The following is a 22,344-nucleotide window of genomic DNA, read 5'->3' on the forward strand; positions in this document are numbered from 1 at the left end:
GATCTTACCACTGTGTATTACTAAGAATTGTTTACTTGAGGGCAGAAGTCAAATAAAATTGTATTAATAGTTTGTAATATTCTAGTTATATATGTACTTTTAAAATATTTTTGCGAGTTTTTTTGGGGGTTGCTAAAGTTGGTTTATATTCACAATGTTAAAAAGTTGATGGAAAAGCCGTTCAATTTGATTATATGTGGTACCCTGCTATTATATAGAATACTATATTTTATTTTTAATAACAATATACATGCTATTACAATATTATATACAATATATCTTAAAATATTACTAGATCTCTTCAAAATGTTTCGTTGTATCCATTTTTAAAACAGTGAGTGCAATATAATTTATTCAGGTCTGTACAACTACATACAGAAGTGTTTGAATGTGCCTTGGTTATTTAGAAAAATTTAAATCACAATTAAAATTAAAGTTTTGGTTCGAGCGTAACTTACCATTTAGCTACCTTTTAGTTGGCTTGAATGTAGCGTATTTTGCTGGCATATATCTACATTATGTAGAGTAATTACAAATTTTTGTGAATTTCATTAGTCAGTAAAAATCACAAAATTTTATAACAGTGAAAATTTCTCTGGGGTCACAGAGTGTCAGCAATTTTTGCAAAATGAAAGGAAAGCCATGCAATCCTAAAATCGCAAACATTTGTAGCAGTGAAATTAAATGGTTTAGAGTATACCTCATATTAGTAAGTTTAAATTATTGAAGACAATGCTTTATAAGTTTTATGTAGAAGCAATGTCAGCTGATAGCCACTTTGGAAGTTATGCCGAACTGTACTGTACTATTTTACATAAACCATTCATTACATGTTTTTATCAGATGACGACTAAAAATATTGTCATCATCAGACTTGATTGAGTTTACCAGGACAAAAACTAGAAGATTGCAAAACATATCACAATACATTTTTTACTGAACTGAAAAGTCACATGAATCAGTTTTATTTTGAGAATATTGCACACATTCAAACAGTAACACAGCTGCATTATCATCTTTTGCTCGGCGTCCCTGTTCGTCCATGCATGTGTTCTGCACACAAAATTATATTGTTCTCATAGTAGTGTTATTTTTTTGTGTTGCAGAGCCATGGGATGAGCCAAGTACAGCCTGGTCATTGGCAGCAGCAGCAACAGCAACAACAATCACAGAGAGCTCATACTGTGCAGCATTTACCACATAGTCCCCCTGGACAGTCACCGACATCACATATGCCACCACCACAGCCGTTCCCATCGGACCAGTATGGTCAGTATGACTCCCATGTGGCCCAACCACCACCACCGCCATCTCAACAACAGCAGCAGCAGCAGCAGCAACAGTCGCAGTATTATACCCAACAACAGCAGTACATGGCACAGCAACAAAATATACATCCTGGCTATAGAGATCAGCAACCACCATCAATGGTCAGTCAATATCCTCCCCACCAGTACTATTCACAAGATGACCAATATCAGTATGGACCACATTATCAAGGTGGCAACTATGGTCCAGGTTATCCTCCCCAAAACAGTATGGGTTACAATCAGAATTATAATATGGCTAGTCCTGGACAGATGCATACTGTTCGAGGTTATAATCAGTCACAGACAGTAGGCACAAGTCCTCCACAACAACAACCTAGTGGTGCGAGTAGGTATCGTAGCATGGTACCCAGTCCTAGCCATTCTACATCACCAAGTATGATGCAATCATCTAGTGTTTATCAACAGCAGCAGCATCAAAATGCCATTGGGCATGGAATCACTGGTGGTAACAACAATCGCAATCCACACTATGTGTATTCAAATTCACCGCTTGGTCAGCCAGGTAGCCATCCATCTCCAGTCCCTTCTCCCGCTACAAGTATAAGGTCACCAGTAAGCATCCATAGTCCCAACTCTGTTCCTTCAAGATCCCCAGCACCAAGTCCCATTACAGTTCGTTCTCCACTTTGTGGCATGGTGCAAAGTCCAGCAGCTCTGCCATCTCCTGGAAGTTCTAATGGCTCTGTGAAATCACCTTTATCAGTGCCACAGAAATCTCCTAATAACTGGCAGCAGCCAGTTTCTCCTGTTGGAAACCAGACATCATACAAATCAGTTCCGCATCACCAAATACCCAACGGTCCTTATGTCAACCCTAATGGGCAACAAATTAGTCCAACACAACATGACAGCCTGCAAAATAAAGGAGCATTGCCAAGACTTGAAGAGATGGTTGCTTTTTTAGGTGAACCGAAAAGTAAAGGACCTGCTGCCCAAAATTCCAAAGAGGATGATGGGAACAGCCCCAAACCAGTTGATCAAGTTGATGGCAATCAACATGAAAAGGGTGGTAATAAAGGAGGTAGAGATTCCAACGTGAATACTGATGATAAGTTAAATGATGGTGAGAAAAGGAGGGTGCAGAGCCATGTTGAGGGTCAGAGCAGAAAAAGAACTATTGAGGAGTGCGAATGTTCTGCAGGTACTGAAGGATTAAAGAAGAATAAAGTTGAATCACAAGACTCTAAAAAAGATGATGAAAAAACAGTTGAGAATGTGAAAAAGAATGATAATGGAAATAAAGATAAACCTGATGTAATAGTTCAGCGAAGGGCAAATCGAGGGATGGGAGGAAGTCGAGCATTCTTGAAGAGGATCAAGTCGGATGTTTCAGACACAAATTCCAAGAAATGTGAGGACTCTGAAAATCACAGCAAAGATAAATGTAATGAAACTGCCAATGAAAAACAAAAAAATCACAACGTATCTCCCAAGTCAAATGCTTCTAACCAAGAACAAAAAAAGCTTGCTTGTGATGCACAAGAAAAAAACTGCATAGACATCATAGAATCGGGAAAAAGTTGTGTTAAGATAGTGTTAACAAAAGAGGATTTAATTAAAGATGGTCATCAGGGAAGCATTATTCATAACAGAATGAGATCTCCTTTGAAAAAAGTTCCTAAAAATGGGAAAAGTATAATACCAATTTCTGTTGACTGTTCTGGGGAAGGCCAGCAAATAACTGTGAGTAGAGAGACATGTTTCATAGAGGAGCATGAGATAGAGGCTGCAGAAAGCCTTGTAGAACATGTTATGACAAATGATAACAGAGTAGCAAACCGAAGACATTTTTGTGTGAATGAGAAAAGTCCTAAGGGGAAAGCGAAGGCTATTGGTAATTGTGGAACAGAACATGGTTGCCCTGGTGATAGTGATGATAATGAGAAAGATGTGAACAAGAAAAATTCATTAACATCTAGTAGACATAAACAAAATTCAAAAACTGTCAAACATGATCTGAATGATGATACCGGGGATAATGGAGACTCTGATAGAAATCCTAAACTTTCAATATCTAACATTAAACAAGAGACGACTGTTTTTGAATCTGATAGCAGCAGTGGGTCTTCGATAGATCTGCTGTGTCGGGAATCAGATTTTGGTTCTTCTGATAGTCGGTCAGGATCACCAAATATAGCCCTTGAAAAGAGTGTACAGCCAACACATGACATTAACATCTATTCTAGATTTTTGGATTTGCCAACCAAAACTAAGTCAAAATTAGATAAATCTTTGAACAAGGATGGTGCTTCCAGGAAAATTGATGGGTCAGTTTATCAAAGATCAAAGTCAAAAAGTTGCAATCCAATTTTGACTCCTGTTCTAAGAAAACTACAAAGGAAACAGTGTATGTCAAATATAAGGTCAGATGAAGAGATCATGGATGAGGGAGAAAAGTGGAAACTGGGTGAAAAAAGTGAGAAATTAAGTCAGGGAACAAATAATATTAAACGTAGTGTCAAAAAAGAGGTAAACTTAGAAGTACCAATGAAGACAAGAGAATCGCTAGATGATAGGAACAATATTGTCATGAATGCAGATGATAAGTCTGTGTGTGTGGAAAGTGATAGGCATATAAATGAGAATACCTCGACTCAGGATACCACTACAAGGGTGAGCCTTAAAGAGGAGTCTTGGGACACTCGAGAACAAACACATGATGACACTACAACTGATCATCCACCAAAGAAAAAACGAGGCCGCCCACTTGGCAGTAAAAACAAAATAAAGACTGAGAGAGGTGCAAAGCGAAAATCTGCGAAACATGAGTTTAGTGACAAGGTGGATGAGACACCCAAAAGAGGGCGTAAAAAGAAACATGGTCTGGATATACCACGTAGATTGCAAGGGCCACTAATTCGTATACGTGGTTCAGAGGAAAGGACTCTTTCTCTCACTGTTGTTAATAATCCAATGGCAGAAGCAATGGAGAAAATTCTTGCAAGTAAAAAGAAAAACAAAACACAAGTGCTTTCATCTGCAGTGAACAATGACAGACCAGCTTTGTTGAAACCAACCTCACCTCCAGTGGTGTCCTCGAACACCATTTTTACATATGGTGGACCATGGCATTGTGCATTTTGTGGTAAAATTTCCAGTTATGATACTTTAGGAGATCTCTATGGACCATATTATCCCCCAGGCCATAAACTTCCCAAAGTTGAGCCTAAAACACCTTTGGATACTTTAACTGTGGACACTGGATCAACCAAAAAAAGGAGGAGCAGGTCACGGTCACGATCTGAAGACAGTGCTGCACTATCACCTCCTCTGAGTTCAAGAGGTAGAACAAAAAGTGGAGACAAGAGAATTGGCAAGCCTCCTAAATGGTTGTCTGATTCACAACTTTCTGTGGTATATCCAACGATGCCTAAGCCTGACAAGGGAAAATCATCTGCTCGGGGAAAAGGGAGCAAGAAAATGGTGTCACCATTGCCATCACCAGCAGGGTCAAGTAAATGTTGTAAAAGTGATTCTGATGAGATGTGGGTTCATGAAGACTGTTCGGTTTGGGCTGATGGAGTGTACATGGCAGGACCTAATATGTATGGTTTGCATGATGCTGTCAGGGTGGCCAAACAAATGGTATGTACACTCTGCGCTTGTCGACAATGCAAGCTTTTTTAACTGGATAGGTGTATCTACACTGTGTAGGTATGTACACTCTGCGCTTGTCGACAATGCAAGCTTTTTTAACTGGATAGGTGTATCTACACTGTGTAGGTATGTTTTGTGAGTAATGTTGAGGACTAAAACCATTACATTAATTAAAAAAACACAGAAACATCTTTCTTTAGAAAGCAACATGATTTACCTACTGTATTTTCATGTAAAATTAATTGGGTTTTCTATTTGTTGATTTGATGAGGGTTTTGTATATAACCATACCAAAGGAATATACGGGGTGCTTTCAAAGTTAGTTTGTTTTTTAATCTAGAGAAAGATGTCTACATTGAGGCACTGAAACAAATCTTTGAAAATCAACAAGAAGAAGCATTCTTTATGCATCAAAATGATCTTATCAGCTGTCTAATTGAAATAATGTCATCAATATTGTTTGTTGTAGACGTGTTGTTCTTGTCAGCAAAAAGGTGCCTCACTTGGATGTATGACGAAAGGTTGTGAAGAAAAATATCACTATTTATGTGCAGTTCATGAAGGTATGTAACCAAGTTGTGATTGACAAATAATGAAAACAAGTTGGTAGACTGATTGGATGGTGCCATGATAATGGTAGGACAGAATGAGTGCTAGTGTGACCAGCTTTATCAAGTTTGACAGACACACAGACAAAAGACTTCTGTAGAGGTTTATTACACAGTTGTTTTAACCACTCATCTTCACTCTCATATTTTTTCCTTCAATATTAGTTGTACAATACTAATAGAACCAAAATTGTAGTGGTCTTTGTTAGTAATTGACATTCACAACACACTGCTTGTTTGGAATCTATGTAAATAAGAAACATTATATTTTATCCTCTTTGTACGTGTCACATGAGACAACACAGAAAAATCCATGCAATCTCTCTCAAGTCTTAAGATAGATATAAATTCCTTGTTCACCATATTTGCTTCATCCGTAGTGTTGTCAAAGTAAGTAATATTTTAATGATTCAGTAGACAAAAAATACTGACGATCTATGTATACCTATGATTTTTTACAAATTATAACAAAAACAAGGATTTGTGTCCAAATTAAGTTACATAATACTTTTGAAAAGGAAATTGATAAATTTGTCGTCCATATTTATTGCAGTGATTCCCTGTTAATAAATGAAGTCTAATGCTTTGTCTTATTAGTTTTACGTTATATTCACAGGTTGTCAACTTCAAGAAGAAAATTTCTCAATGCTTTGTCCCAAACATAAGGTAATTACACCAACCAAAAAATTGCCAATGTATATGATATGTACAGTTTGCTATGTACGTTAAATCATCATAACCAGATGTCAAATTGATACCAAGGCACATGTTGAATATCAATAGAAGATTCAATTCCCTTTCACTTATTTCATCCAATCTTATCATATAGCAAATGATAAAGTTATTCCAAAATGTACCGGTATGAACTTGATGCAGTCTGGTGTGTCAGTATACAGTCATAGAGCATGTCTGGTGCATGGCATAAAATGGTCAATCCATTGCATTTCAATGCATTCTCTATATTTTTATTCTAGCTATATTATTATGAAGCCGCTTCGGCAATCATCTTGTTCATTTTATTGATTTTAAGGTTTTCCTTTTCAATTTTACAAAGACGGTCTTTTTTCCAAATAAGTTTGTTTCACTAGTACTAGTATACGGCACACATATGTAAAAATGGTTTAAGGTAGCGAGACTATTATTTGTGTTGAAAATTCTGATTTTCACATTTATTTATTAATTGATGAAATGCACTATAAACTTTCATCTGACAAAGTCAACGTAACCTAGAATGTCATGTAAGTTGGTTAAAATGTAGATTTTCTGAAGGGAAGCAAGGCAGCTTCAGTAGTGTTTTCTAAAATCAACAACACAGGTTTAATTTGTGTGCCTATAAGTTTCAAAGATTAACTCAAGACAAAGCAATGTTAGGATGTGTTATCAGTAGCTATCTGACACACAATGAGTGTTTGCAAACATTTGAGTGGTTTGTCTCCGCCCCTGTTTATTTCACAGATTAGTCATTTGCATATGAATGTGTCAGACACAAGGTCACACAGCCACTGAAAAAAAATCATTGATTTTAGTGTTTTCATCTGCCGTTTTATCGAACTATAGCTATCCCATTCCTTTAATTTTTTGGGGTTTCCAATAGCCTTACACATTTGGATGCCCCTACACATGTTAAAACAGACCTTGATGGGAAAACAAATCGCTTGTGCAGATAAACAAGGTAGAAAATCTTTGCTGTGACTTCATCAACGTTTTCAAAATACAAGGTCTTTAACAAAAAATAACGTATACTTATTGTCGTTGGATTAACACCAAATTTTCACAGCTTTAAGGTGACAATGAGAGGAACTTGAATGTGTCCAGACAAACTATTTCATGGATTATTTACCAATGTGTTGTGGTTTGAGTTGGGGTCAATGCGACTAAAACAGAAATTATAATTCAGGACACTATTTTTCAAAACGCGTTGCGTGAATAAAACTGATCAGACACATTCAATTTACCAGACTATTGGACAACTAGGAAAAGTGAAAACAAAACTTATTATCACCAACATAAATGCGTAATTATTTTTTTTACAAAAAAAGTAATTTTTCACTTTTGATTAAGTAACGCACCGTAGAATGCAGATACGGGCATGACAAACACACCTTTTAAAAGCTTGAAGTCTGGCGATTCCAAAAATATATACTTTCCTGGGTCTGTTTGTAGTCGTTTGGTCCCAATTAGAAGATGAAAAAAAGTACATGTATGCAAATAATAGTCCCGCTACCTTAATCTAACCAGTTCTAATCATGTAAGGATCTTGAGACTCATAGCAAACCATTCGGAAATTTAGCTGACTATTCCTGCTAGGTTGGGTGTCAGTGACAGTAATATTGTGACTGACCATTGGGCTCTTAGAATGTCTTTATGGGATGAGACTATGAGCAATGTATTTGTACAGTATACTGGGAATTGACTGACATGGTAATTTTAAATTTGATGAGATCATTTCTTTAAAGAAATTATCGCATTGACATGAGCGACTAGTTAGGCAGATTTTCCAGATTGGAAGAACCACTTAACAAATAAATGAAACATGATGCATTGGATTGAAATTCATGCTTCTTATTACCTAATTTGCATTAATTAAGCATCTTTCTAGTAATTACCTAATTAATTTACATATTTCCAGCTGTTCCAAAAAACACTCAACATAGTAGGTACACAGGTGGTCTGAGATACTTCAGACCATAGATATGTAATCAGATTGTTGCCATCACATTTCCAGTTAGTATTATACAAATTTATTTCACATTGTTCTTTTGTTTTTATAGTGCGATAAATTATACAAAAAAGTATTGACAGACAAAGTATGTTTTTGTTTATTTTGTAGAATAAAACAATAAAGATGAAAGACTTAAGCTAGATCCACTGCCATATTACAAGTTTTAAATATTGGTAAGTTTGGAAATTGTTTTTGTTACTAAATTACTGAAGGCATTATCCTAGGCATGTTTCTGTATAATTCTGTATGTTTCTGTAATTTTTAGCTCCGCTGTCGACTTTGTCGAGCGGAGCTTATCATATGAGTGATTGTCCGTCTCCGTCGTCCGTGTCAATGTTTTACTTTTTTGACTTCTTCTTGAAAACTACAAGCCTGAATGCTTTGATACTTGGTGTATATGTACCTTGGGTAGACCTCTCTTAGGTTTGTTCATTTCATGTTGATATCTTCAATTCTCTAATTTTGGTGAATATTTTTGTCATTTTTGGTAAAAAGTGATATTTTCGACTTCTTGTTAAAAACCGCAAGTGCAATTGCTTTGATATTACATATATAGGTACTACATGTGGACCTCTCTCAGATTTGTTCATTTTGTAATGATATCTTTAATTCTCTAATTTTGGTGAATATTTTTGTCATTTTTGGTAAAAAGTGATATTTTCGACTTGTTAAAAACCGCAAGTGCAATTGCTTTGATATTACATATATAGGTACTACATGTGGACCTCTCTCAGATTTGTTCATTTTGTAATGATATCTTTAAAGCGAACCTAAATGCGGCCTTAATTTATAGTTCTATATATTCTAAACTGTATTCGAAATAATATTGCAGTGGTTTAATTTTGTTTTAATTATAACTGTAGCTTGGATAGGCATTTGAAGTGCTTGCCATGGAGGCCATTCATGGAGGGGAATAATTAACGAACGAACATATTTAACATCCGGGTACTTTTCAAAGCTATGACGTTTTAGTATCTGATCGCATTCGTATACGCCATTGTACATAGCGGCTCTAACCCAAGTTTTAAAAAGCACATTGTGCATGTAAAAGTTGAGTTTATACTAATAGTACACATGCCGTTCATGCTGCCAAGCATTGTGTACTATTAGTATAAACTCAACTTTTATATGCACAATGTGCTTTTTAAAACTTGGGTTAGAGCCTTATGCGTTTGAACCACAGTATTCTGAGAGTGAAAGCCCAATTGCGTTAAAGTATCGTACTTCCCCGATCATAAGCCCCTCCCGAGTATGAAGCCCATCCCTATGTTTTTACTTGGTATTTATTGAGTTGAGAGCATTCACGATTATAAGAGTGTTTTTACGTCGACGGGCGTCGACGATATTCTTTAAAATATGCGTGTAAAAGGTGTGTTTCATTTCATAATAATCGTGATTGGCATGTTAGTTTGGTTCATGCTTTTAGTTTTATGAGAAAACTCGCATTAATTTCAAGTTCAGAGTGCATGGCGAACGTACACAACGTGATTCGCATCGTTTCTATTCTGTCATTTACTCAGGATGAACATCGATGTTGCAATTCTGGAGTAATCCATATTTCTTTGAGTATTAGCCTTCGAAAAGCCAAAAATGTGATCGTCAAGGCTTGTACCTGGTTATTGGGCATGGTTTACTTTGAGACTATCATGAAAGGCCTAGGGTTTGAACGATGAGACATGTTGGCGAACGAGAAAGGTGTTTAAATTCTTCCTCCACACTCAGTTTACCCACGGTTATTATTAACCGTCGTTTATATTTCGGAAATTGCGAATCGCCAGTTTTTAGGGAAAAAATCATCGTTTTTTCGTTGCAATCAGTGCTACAGATCGCATTTTAACATTGCGGTAATTCACTTCCGCATTGCGTTAAAAAATCATCGTCAATAATCGGAAAATTTCATCATTACGACACATCATTTTGATTGGTTAATGAAAGACATGACCTGTTATGTCAAAGGAAGTTGTTCCAGGTCAAATCGTGCTGAAAAACCTCATGGTTGAAAATTGTTTTGCGTCGAGAGTTTGCGTACGATCGAAAACATACCAAAACGAAGATAATGATAAATGCCTTCGTCCACTGTTTCCTCACAGACCCTACCCATTATTTCACCGTAAATTCAGACGGTATGTAAATCGTATTGTAATAAAATGTGTGTGTTTTTTATGAACATGTTTGTTTCTTCATTGTAAGTATCGTTCAAATCTATGACGCATTTTTTTTCAAAAATAAGTACAGTGACCCCTCGCTAAGTCGCGCCTCGGTAAGTCGCGATTCGGCTAAGTTGCGGGTACTTTGATGGCTCCCAAAATTTCTATTGTGTTTTGAAGTACAAAGACTAATGTTTTGTTGCATAGTGTTTTTAACTAACCGTTAAAAAGACAACTTAACACCTACTGTCCGTCAATTGCTTAGATTCAATGGGTGACGGCGGCCTTACTCAAGGTGTCAACAGGAGAGATCATACGTGCTTCTCGGCCGGTCCCATTTTGGTATACCTCTATAAAACTCGTTACAATGAGTTGAATTCATTATCTGATCTCTATTTCTCAACTGAGCAGCATGTCAAAGCGAAAGCTATCCAGTCTGTTCGTACGCCATAAACTTACACCGATCGACGATGTCAAGAGGTGAAACCAAGTTAAGGGTTGCACGTGATCTAGCAGTGGGTTAGCCCACTATTCGTGGGTGGGTAAAAAATGAAGAGTAAATTTGTTTTCAAAGTTTAGCAAGAGACGGGACTGAACAGAAAAATGTACGAAATTGTCCGACAATGGTGACATCGATAAAGCTGTTTACATTTCTTCAAAGCACGCAACTCGAATTTGAGGCCAGTTCAGGGTGGTTCTAGCGATGGCAAAGAAGACATGCTATACACGCAGTCTCAATTCAAGGCGAAGCTCGATCTGCGAACATGGACGCTGTCAGAACTTTTCCCGAAAAACTGAGGGAAATTATCTATGAAGGTGGTTATTTTGACGAACAAGTTTATAATTGCGATAAAACTGGTTCATTTTGGAAGCTGTTACCGTCGAAGTCGCAAGCAAAAAGCAAACGACCCACATACTATCGGACACAAACAAAATAAACAACGCATCACTGAAGTGTTCACAGCAAACATAGTCATGATTTTATTCGAATACTGCCTGACACATATGATGATACATCAATTAACTAAACCGAGGGTTTATATGTGCTTTTTATATGTTTTTCAATGCACGATCTCCCTCTTTCACGAGGTCCCTCGGTAAGTCGCGGCCCTCGATAAGTCGCGGTTTTTGCTTGGATCCCGACACCCGCGACTTAGCGAGGGGCCACTGTATTATTTTCCCGAGCCCGGCGTGGTGAACGAATATTTTTTTTGGATAATTTTTCGTTGTTTGCAAGATGGTTACAGGTTTAACCCCAAAACAAAATCATTTTTTCTGAGTTGGTCCTCGAGTACAAGCTCATCCCTTACTTTTCCTTTACGTGTTCATGCCTCCGGGCTTATGATCAGGGAAGTACGGTATACTGTGACGATTCAGATCAGTCCAGTGTGAGTGATGAGAGTATATCGTCGACGATGCCCCTTGTTCGGATGAAAGTTTTATTTCAAATCACACGGAAGTCTGTGAACAATTTGCTTAGTGTTCCTATGACACTTGTCCCATGATTTGCCAGTGCAGCCCCGTGAATACATGGACGAAAATGTTTTCACCACCACTCTACGAACTCAGGCTCAAGATTGCATACTCCAGCATCCATACTTTGAATAATTTGCACGCCACACAGTGCAGTACTGGAAACAGCATTTATTAGACAGTTAGACAAAAAACAAAACAAAATGCCTGTCTCGATCAATCGCACATCCATAATGTTTGTATGTTGATATGGTTGTAAATAACATTAACGTAAAAGTCGAAACAACCTAGACTAGAAGTCAATTCACCTGTCCAGCCAACTATGGCTCCCTAAGTTGCTTATATTTAATCAGATACTATTTCGTCATCATGCTTTGTTACCTTACCTGTTTATACCTCATGAGGGCGTTTTTTATGGCAAGATGGCGCAAACGGAAGTCCTTCGCTGGTTTATGGTTTCTCATATTTAAATCATCATAACTCTGAAGATAATCATTTTTTTTTATTTTTTTTTTCAAATTTATAATCAATATACATAACTTGATAAATACAAACACCAAAATAGGCTCTATTTAGTTCCCCTTTATTTCTCTAATTTTGGTGAATATTTTTGTCATTTTTGGTAAAAAGTGATATTTTCGACTTCTTGTTAAAAACCGCAAGTGCAATTGCTTTGATATTACATATATAGGTACTACATGTGGACCTTTCTCAGAATTGTTCATTTTGTAATGATATCTTTAATTCTCTAATTTTGGTGAATATTTTTATCATTTTTGGTAAAAAGTGATATTTTCGACTTCTTGTTAAAAACCGCAAGTCTAATTGCTTTGATACTACATATATAGGTACTACATGTGGACCTCTCTCAGATTTGTTCATTTTGTGATGATATCTTCAATTCTCTAATTTTGGTGAATATTTTTGTAATTTTTGGTAAAAAGTGATATTTTCGACTTCTTGTTAAAAACCAAAAGTTCAATTGCTTTGATATTACATATATAGATACTACATGTAGACCTTTCTCAGATTTGTTCATTTCATGATGATATCTTCAATTATCTAATTTTGGTGAATATTTTGGTCATTTTTGGTAGAAAGTGATATTTTCGACTTCTTGTTAAAAACTGTAAGTCCGATTGCTTTGATACTATACATATTGTTCATTTTCTGATGATGTCTTCAGTTCTTTAATTGAAATGTGCATTTCTAACAGCTGAGCTATCTCAGCCGATAGGCTGCTTGTTTTTTCTAGGATTTCTTTTTTATTGAAAAAGGTCCTGGTGCTTATATTTTCTGACTGTATTCTGTATTTTTCATCACTTTTCTGCAGGGGAAGCTGTATGTATGAATAATAATATATAAAGATAATGAAGATATACAGAAGTTGAGACTCCTTGATTTTGGAAGATTTCAAATCATAATACATTGATAAGATTATATGATTTAATTTGCATTGTTTTTCAGTCTGATCATGGAATTACTGTATGCATAAACTGTGTAGAAATTATTTGCATCATCTGCTGGCGGGGAGGGAGGGAGGGAGCAGAGAGAGAGAAAGCAGGTCAGTTCTCTCCCTCAAAATCACTGCAGTATAATTTGGGTGACTGGTATGGAGATTTCACTGACCTATATAGGAAATGACATTTAGCAGGTTTAAAATGTTTCTCATTAAAAGGTAACATACCTAAAGCTTTTATCGACCTATAGACGCAGTCTAAGGGTGCCTGTACCTAAAGCATGATCTACTGCAATGGATCTATTGAAGAGGTAATTCTCAGTGGCTTTGGGTGTTTAACTTTTTGGGATCCAAACTGAAGGAGGTGACCATTAAAACATTACAAAAACAGTTTACTGTGTTATCCTATGTGGTTACCATGACAACGTCAACAATGATTTTTAGTGATATGTACCATATTTCTGTCACAGACCAATATTTTAAATTCTGAAGGGAACCAAGACGGTATGTCTACCAAATATAGCAGAATGTAAAATTTAAATATAATCTAACATGTTTTCTTTTTGTTTAAAAATGTCTAAGAAAACAACATGGGTGATTTGCTGTAAAGTAAACAAGTGAATGACGGGTAGAATGCCTGTGATTTGTGTAATGAGATGAAGCTGCATTATTCCATTTATCATTTTGTTGATGTGCAGCAGTGCTGTGTGAGTGCAATAAACTATTACAATGTATTGTTAGTTGCCATGGAAACAGATTCCTATTCTGAGTGAGGAAATGTGCAAGTTTATTTTTGTCTTAATTTGCGTATTTATTCACAAGTACTATATTTTGAAGAGTTATCCTATTATGAGCATTAATGTTGGATTAATCATGTTTTACATGCATAATAACTTGGCATCTTGTGGAGGGCGTTTATCCTTTATAGACATCGACTGAACAAGCGAATGAAATAAGAAACTTGTTGCAGATGCTAATACAGTGAAAGCTGCAGCTATCTGTTATTTCCTACAGTAAAGCACTGCTTGTGATAACACTTGTGTGGTATTCTTTTAAGCTTGAGTGTGAACCAATCAAGGCTGCGACATAATTTTTTTGTGGTAAATGTTTCTTACCAGTATTTTGAGGGCATTTTTTAGGTCTGCATTTTGAGAAAGTTACTGACTATCCATCTTGAGAACTCCAGAGAACTTTGAAGTCAGTTACAATTGAGGAACTGTACTCTGAATGAAAATTGCCTGCTGTCATTTGTCTGTGACCTTTGACCTGCCGCTGTGATACACTTTGTAAAAAATCATGAAAACAAAGAAAACGTATTGCGTGTTGTATTATTTGTCTTTGAAGTTGGATTATACAAAGTGAACTCTTGCTTATAACATAACAAACTTAGTTATTTAGTTGTCTTATTCTTTCAGTAGATTTTTCTAATATGTATCATGTTGTAAAAGATATATTGAAATTTGAAAAAAAAAATCCTTTATTATATTGTCACATTTATTTTCAATTTTCAACCATACTGTTTAAGTAGATGATGATATACTTAGCAGATATCTCACTACTATTGTTTTGGTTTATTAATTATTAAAAACAAGTGTAGAAGTATCCTGCCATGTGCTCGTTTTTCACTATTCTTTATTAGTAAAAAGTTGTAAACTATGAAAACTCGAGTTTTGTCATTTTTTACCCAATGGTCTAAAGAGCCATCGTGGTTGTGATTTTCTTAACATGTCAGTGATATTTCCCAGTTTAAAAAACTTTCAGGATTCAAAATCCACTGGAAAACAAAACTAATTCTAACAATGCATGCAGACAACAATAGGAAAAGTCTTGTAGTCTGGTCTCGGGGGGGGGGGGGATTACCGATACGAACACCAACACAAGTTCAGCCTTCACTTGAAATATAAATCCAACATTTTCCATCTAATAACTTTGCTTTTGCTAGAGTAACTATTCATACAAAATTACGGCTGCTCCTTTCCGAACTGAAATATAGAGCGCCACCAGTGCTTAATATAATTAAATTTTCTGCTGTAAACTATTGAGGGCGCTGTTTTTTCTGATTCTCGATGTTGCTCCTGGTCTTTCGTTCAACAGATTTGCTTATACAAAGTATTCTTTAGCTCAGCTGTCATTAAAGATGAATGTTTGTTGTCTCGCATAATTTTTTTTTCAAACATTCTTCTTGAAAACCGTTAACTATTGTTTTTTATACTTGGTACACATGTTGAACCTTTAGTGAAGATTGTCTCCATTGTTTTGTGGATGTCTTAGAGATGATGTAATATACTCGAAACCACACTTTCTACTGAATTCTGCTACAGCAGTTTTTTCCTCATCAATATGCGTTTAAAAAACTTCACATTACTAGAATTATTGTTGAAATCATATTAAGCAATAGGTGTGTTTATGATATTGATAATTTCTGAATATTTACAAGTTATGTGTTTATTGATGTTATGCATAATTATTATGCTCCACCTAGTATAGAAATTTATCAAAATCTTCCTATCATGCCTTACTGGCTGATATTCCATGATTAGTTTAGTATGCAGTCAAACGTTCACCAGAATGTAATGGCAAGGAAAAGCACTCTTTTTATTTAGGTTGACATCCACACTGAATATATGAATATTCCCTAAAATACTATGGTAGTGGCATCTGCCTGCTCTTGAACTACCGGGTACATACCAACTTGATATTGGCCATTTCGAACAAGCAAATTAATGCCAAGTTGTCAATATAAATGAGTGTATTGCATGCACTGGGCTTCCTGGACAGCCAGGAAAACCACTCTAGGAATGCAGTTTGACATAACATCTTCAGTACATTGCCAGTTAATGGTGGTAGGGGTCAAGTACTGCCAATGCAAGCAGACTATGGCACTCCATTAAATTATGCGATGAGTGGCAGCTATGTAGTTAGGCCATCTAAGCTCAATTATCTCACCCATGGCTCCATATCCCACCCAAACCAAGCATGGCAGGCAGATATAGTTCTGGGATGTCTATTGTCCCAGATTGACACCCCTAGAGAAAGAGCTGCACATCCATTGGCAGGAAGTGATTGCAGTTCAAAATTCTACAAGCCTTTCAGAACATTCAAATAAGCATGTTGATGTTATGTTGTGGCATATCTCAACAATGATACTCTGCACTCAGAATTGTGAATTTAGCATTGTGAATCATTCATTGATGTCACTCCAATCAGATCATTCAGATGTCCCAATGGTGAATTGAGCGTGATAGCAGACACCTTTTGTCAGAGGTGTTTCAATAACATGAAGGAGCAGATAATTTAGTCTAGCAAACCTGGTCCAACTATTACCAGAGCTATCACGAATTCATTGCAAACTGTCTAAATGCAAAATGTTCATGCATGTAAAGGCTCCTCTGCAGTCGAGCACTCACATAGGATATGCTGTCATTGAGGTGGGAACATGGATGCTTCCCACTATTTCAACTTGCTAGTAAAACATAAATTGCAGTGGGTGACATATGTCATACTAAACCCAATAGTGCCAAATTCTTGATAACACTGCATAGTGATACATCAAGGAATGTCAGTGTACCAGCAACAGACTGAATATTATTACATCCATTCATTTTTCACTTCAATTCGTAGCTGAGTACCTCGTATGTCCAGTCTTAGCATTGCATTACTACCTACAAAGAAAAGTGGATGATATAAAAAGATGTTTATTATGCAGAAGGTAAAGAAGAGTTGGTTGAGTCTTTAACAGAGGGTGATGTTCTGTCTTTGGGGTGACAGCTGTGTGTGCACATGCATGACGTCCAGGAAATGGCTAACTAGGTTTTCTAGATGGTGCCCCATTAGATCATGTCCTCAAGGCAGTTGAGTATTTGATTGCCATGTAATCTTTACTCATAGAAGGTTTCATAATAGAAGCAAACCCTGAACAGAGGTTAGTGACTATCTCCCCGGATCCTTCACTAAATAATTTGACCACTGCGGGAGAAGTAGGATAGGCTTGTGAATGATAACCCCTGTGATACACCAATCATTATAGCCTATCCAGTGATTCTGACTTGTACCTTAAAACAAATTATCATCCTCTGCTCTCAGTCTGACTGTATGTGATGAACAATCAACTTTGCATTAGAATGACTATTTAATTTCATGCGCTTTATATTACTCCAGTATAGAGATCCATAGATTCTTTCAACTTTCAGGTCAACATGGAACCACGGAATCCTCCCTGCACACAGTGGCTTCCAACATAGTAAACATCAAACCTGCCATCAGGGCTCAAATTTGTGTGGTATCAAACCTGCAGCACTACCACTTTTGAACCGCATTAGCTAGGAAATGTTTTAGTGAACTATTTTCACCGGACGTGACAAGGCGTGGTCAGGTGCAGAGAAACCTTACATCCTGCTATTAAAATGTAAGACGAAACTTGTCAGACACTAAGGAAATAATTTACTAGTATATGGGATATTAAATCAGTATCGGAAATTTGTCAAATCAATAGCTTCGTCATAAAATTCTATCCAATTTATTCTTGATTTTAGCAAAACGGAGGTTCAACATTATTGAGAAGCATGACAAATGTTCAAGTTAGTTAGTAAATGTCCAAATTGGCTAAGCCGCGTAAAAAACGTGAATGACAACTGAGAATAGATTCCTAAGTTTGGGGATGGGATGTATAACTAGTATTCGCTGTCTAAGGCGATTCTACAATGACTATAGCACAACGTTGAGGACAACATTGTACACGGATATCAACAGCTTTACTGCAGCAAAATAATTGTAACGTCCAGGCCTGTGTAACGTCAAAAAATAATTAAAATAAATAATAATTATAGTAATTATATACAAAAGAAATTAAGCCAACCAGGATCTTATTTTAATCATATTGGGAATTTAGTCCCAAGCGACAACACCCGCTAAAACCGCAAAGGCTCATGGGTAGACTCTTGTTTGTAAACAATTACACGCTATGGCCATCTGACGCATGCGCAGGTGACGACTCCCCCGCTTTAAGTTTGGCTTCGAAAAGTGACGGTATTTGTGCATGTTAACTCATTCTGCACGGATTACTGTAAAATATTTTTTTGCTGGAATTAATTTTCGCTGAAAAGAATTTTTTAATCTTTTGTATGGAATTCATATTCACTGATTGTTTACAAAGTATATTCGCTAGATTTTATTTTGACTGAATCGTGAAAATAAAGAATTGTACGGTACATTTATTGCTATCATAATAAACAACAATCAGTGCGTGTATGCGTTCTTCCGTCGCCTTGTTTTCCTTTTGATGACCTTTGACAGAATGGCGGCCGTTTTTGACCCCAAAACATCATTTGAAGATGTCACTTATCGTATCTTTTCGTAACTGGGAAGAACAGCAAAACATTATCCAGTGATAAGCTATCCTGACCAATCACTGATTAATCTCAATCTCAGTGACTTGCAACGCCTCCGTAAATTATTTGTCAATCAATTGGTACACACTACAAAATGTAATAACATCCGTTGAATTTTATTAACCTAACCTTTTCCGGGCATGACTGCCAGTGGAATGATGTCCTCATCTTCTTTGGAATGTGGGCAGTGTTTTTCAGTGTCTTTTTCTGTTTCTGTTTTGTGTTTGGTTTGTAACGAAATAAACTGGTTGTGTAAGATGGAGACACCCACATGTTGTCAATACATTTGTTCTACCAAAGACACTAGAAACTATTTCCTAGTGTATTTGGTATTACAGTACTCGTGGATTTGAAACTGTGTTGGCGACTAATTTGATCAACGGGGAAGCATTGAGTTTCCCATGTACCCATGTACCTAAAATGACAGTCTAAACTTATCGTTTCGTTGCGATCTGTAGTTGTAATGTTATTATAGCACCATGGCTCTTAAGTGATGAAACATGAACCAATGTCTTATGTACGACACGTCAGTATTGCACGAAACGAGTAAAGTGGTCAGATTTGTACCTAAATTGCACAGTTGTCAGAAAATATTTCAGGCAAAGGAACTGTTGTCTAGCCTCATGCTGATTGCCATGGTTACTCGTAAACGTCGGCAAGCCGTCCTGTCACATGGACGTGGACATCCTCATAAACCGTGAACATGTTCCTGTCGAACCTATTCACATAACAATGTTATCAATTACATGAGATAGGCGAGGTCTTTCAATATATCCAGTGTATATCTTCGGTATTTTGATATGTTTCTCAGTCATATAAGCAATATTAGAACAAAATAGAATGCTTTGACGTGCATACAACTTGAACTTGTCCAATAAAGAGACACAATCACAACAAATCTTGAATAAAACAATTGAAAGATCTGATAAAATTATTATCACAAATAAAGCTGCCGTTTGTTGTATAAGAGTTTCACAAACAACTCGTCTTCTGATATATTTTGTTTAATAATTGAACTAAATAGAAGAACAAATTCATCTAAGCTCCCATTTAACTCTATGTTTGCAGTGAGTCGTGTACGCATGCAGTGGTCATACTTCTAACACATCCCGGTAACACATTTACACTTATTTGTCAACAGGTCTTGTGTGCGAGCCATGAAAGTACATGTCTTCAAAAAAAAAGAGATAATTTCCCATTTGTAGTAAATGTATACCCGAATTAAGGATGTACGACCTTGTGTGGGTTATGCACATTGCCAGAGATAATGAGTGACGGATTACGGGGTTGGGTGGCGGATATTGTAGTCAGCAGTTACTGTGTATCATTCCGCGGTTTGGGCAAATATATATCGAATTTGTGATCTCAGGAAACGCTGAAACTAGTACACGGTGTGTTCGGTTTTCAGATAACGTACACGATTTGTCCAGTAATATCGTCAACTGTGTCTATGCACGGTTCATCGCATTCACTCTACAAACTATATCGTTACCGTGGTAGAATGTACTAATATTTAGTTACGGCAAAGACACCAGGGTCTTTGGTTGCGACTCAGACAACTAATAACTATTCCTAATCTGAGGTTGTGGTAACGTGAAATTCACGCTTTCGGGGATTACAGGACAAACATTAATTATACTGATATTTGTTTTTATCATGAATTGCGATTCTTGTTTGTTTTCAACACTAAAACGACTTCCGATTATGGTTGTAGTAGGCTTTAGTTACGGGGAAATTAAAGAAGAAAAGTGAAAGCAGGGTTATTTATGCCGCTGTTTAACTTAATGTGCGTGTGGTATTCATCTTCCGACAAGTATGAAATACTAGTACATTTTATTTGTTATCACCTATGTTGTAATTCCAGCTTAACTTCTAACTAGTGTATCAGTTTGAATAAGTACACGTATATTTTAGTATATTCAGTACATTGCGAGTTTTTCTTTCCCAGTACTGTTGATAATATTTTTTTTTTTTTTTATAAAAAAGCAAACACACACTTCTTCAAATTTAGAAACGTGATTGATTGATATAGAAATATTATAGCACAATATATAGATTCATGTAATGGGAGATATGTTTATAACAACGTAGTTAGTCAGGTATTACTCGATAAACTGGTTTCTTCCGGGGATTTCATCAACCAATGACAGGATTAAAATATTCAGTGATCAATGTGACAATACGACTTTGTTCACATGCGTAGAAATAACTTTTAAACTTGACCTATATGCTTTTTTGGAAAGTCTGTTATATCCTCAAGTTGTAATGCAAAAATGCTGCTGCAACTACGTGACGGTAAGGGATGTCTGTAAGATTCGCCGTCTATTAGCTAGCTTGAGGAGTACTAGTATTGGGACCGGGTATTAGATGCATTGGTTTAGTCACGAGTTATTCAGTCTGAGTCACGCCGTGTAGCAAAGACACACGTGTTCGGCTTACAATTCCAAGTTAATCGAGAACATACTATTATTCATCAGTGTAACGGGCAGTCCAATTTCCGTTTCCAATCGTATGTTTTCCCATGTCTTATACGGTGGGCGTGGCATTATGATAACTCGTCGGTTTGTAGTACTACGCCCTCATACGACCGATTGAGAATTATAGTGGGAATTATTGTATTTATCTTTGTATGGGATACTAGTAATTGCAAAGCAAATATTAAAATTAAAAATAAAGGAAACTACTAGTAAATAAGGTATAAAAAAATTATTGGCACCGATCATACTGATGCATGATCATCGATGTTTTTTTTTCTATAAACATAAATACGAAACTATCTGAGACCTGTTGCTCGGTCATTTCAACTGAATTTCAGTGAAGTTCATGTATCATCGCACAGAACATTTACTTTTCAGTGCATTTATTTACGCGTGGGCTCAGATTCGGAGTGTTTCTCAATAAACCCATTGGAATGGGCACTGTAAGATACAGCGACACGGGATACATCATGTCATCCCTATCTTACCTGTACATTCTTTGCAACTATACGCAATGAAAAAAATATTGAATTGTTATTCACGTGATTAGTCAGTTTAAAAGACTGCTATGGGTCTGTGGCTCTAATATTGCCTTGCAACATTGTATAACAGTGATTTAACATAGGTCGTAAGAAGGATGCCTTATATGGTCAAAATGCCGGGCACTACCTGTGTACCGCGAACTATGACTGCAATTCTATAATAGTATGCAAATTGTGCGTATAGCCTGCCTCTCCCTTTTAACCACAGATCACCCGGGCATAACCCATACCTCTTTAGATTGAACGACCCTTTGTGTTCGTGCCTAATCACTTTTACAACGCTTTCCCTCTCGATGACGTCATCGAAGCAATACTGAATGTTGATGCACTCTTTAGCTCAAACAGGAAGTGGTGTTTCAACTCATTACAGAGAATTATGTCACTTTCTTTTGCAGAAAAATGTGCTCAATTTCTTTCTGAGTCAGAATACCTATGTTTTAAGCGAGAGAGTTTACGTGGTCTAATTTAAAAACACTTCAAATAACATACACCAGTGAATGATGGGAGAGACTCAATAGGGTTGAAGGGAACAATGGGTGAAACTATTTGGAGTATGATGTCATCAATATTGTCCTCTGAATTGAAGTAACTGTCTTGGCAG

The 22,344-nt window shown here is 36.5% G+C and overlaps 1 protein-coding gene across 2 annotated transcripts in view; it reads left to right on the top strand.

The window, feature by feature from the left end:
• LOC100378749 (uncharacterized) overlaps positions 1-14,999 on the top strand; it is a 62,986-nt gene extending 47,987 nt beyond the window's left edge. For both annotated transcript variants that reach the window (XM_002742368.4, XM_085502081.1), the window contains 5 exons: positions 1,107-4,916; positions 5,398-5,491; positions 6,153-6,202; positions 8,367-8,431; positions 13,212-14,999. In XM_002742368.4, the coding sequence (XP_002742414.1) occupies positions 1,107-4,916; positions 5,398-5,491; positions 6,153-6,202; positions 8,367-8,399 (3,987 nt within the window). In that variant the 3' untranslated portion in view covers positions 8,400-8,431; positions 13,212-14,999. The remainder of the gene's footprint in view (positions 1-1,106; positions 4,917-5,397; positions 5,492-6,152; positions 6,203-8,366; positions 8,432-13,211) is intronic.
• The last annotated feature ends 7,345 nt before the right edge of the window (positions 15,000-22,344 follow it).

This window comes from Saccoglossus kowalevskii, chromosome 8, assembly GCF_978046115.1.
Source record: "Saccoglossus kowalevskii chromosome 8, keSacKowa6.1, whole genome shotgun sequence".
NCBI lineage: Eukaryota > Metazoa > Hemichordata > Enteropneusta > Harrimaniidae > Saccoglossus > Saccoglossus kowalevskii.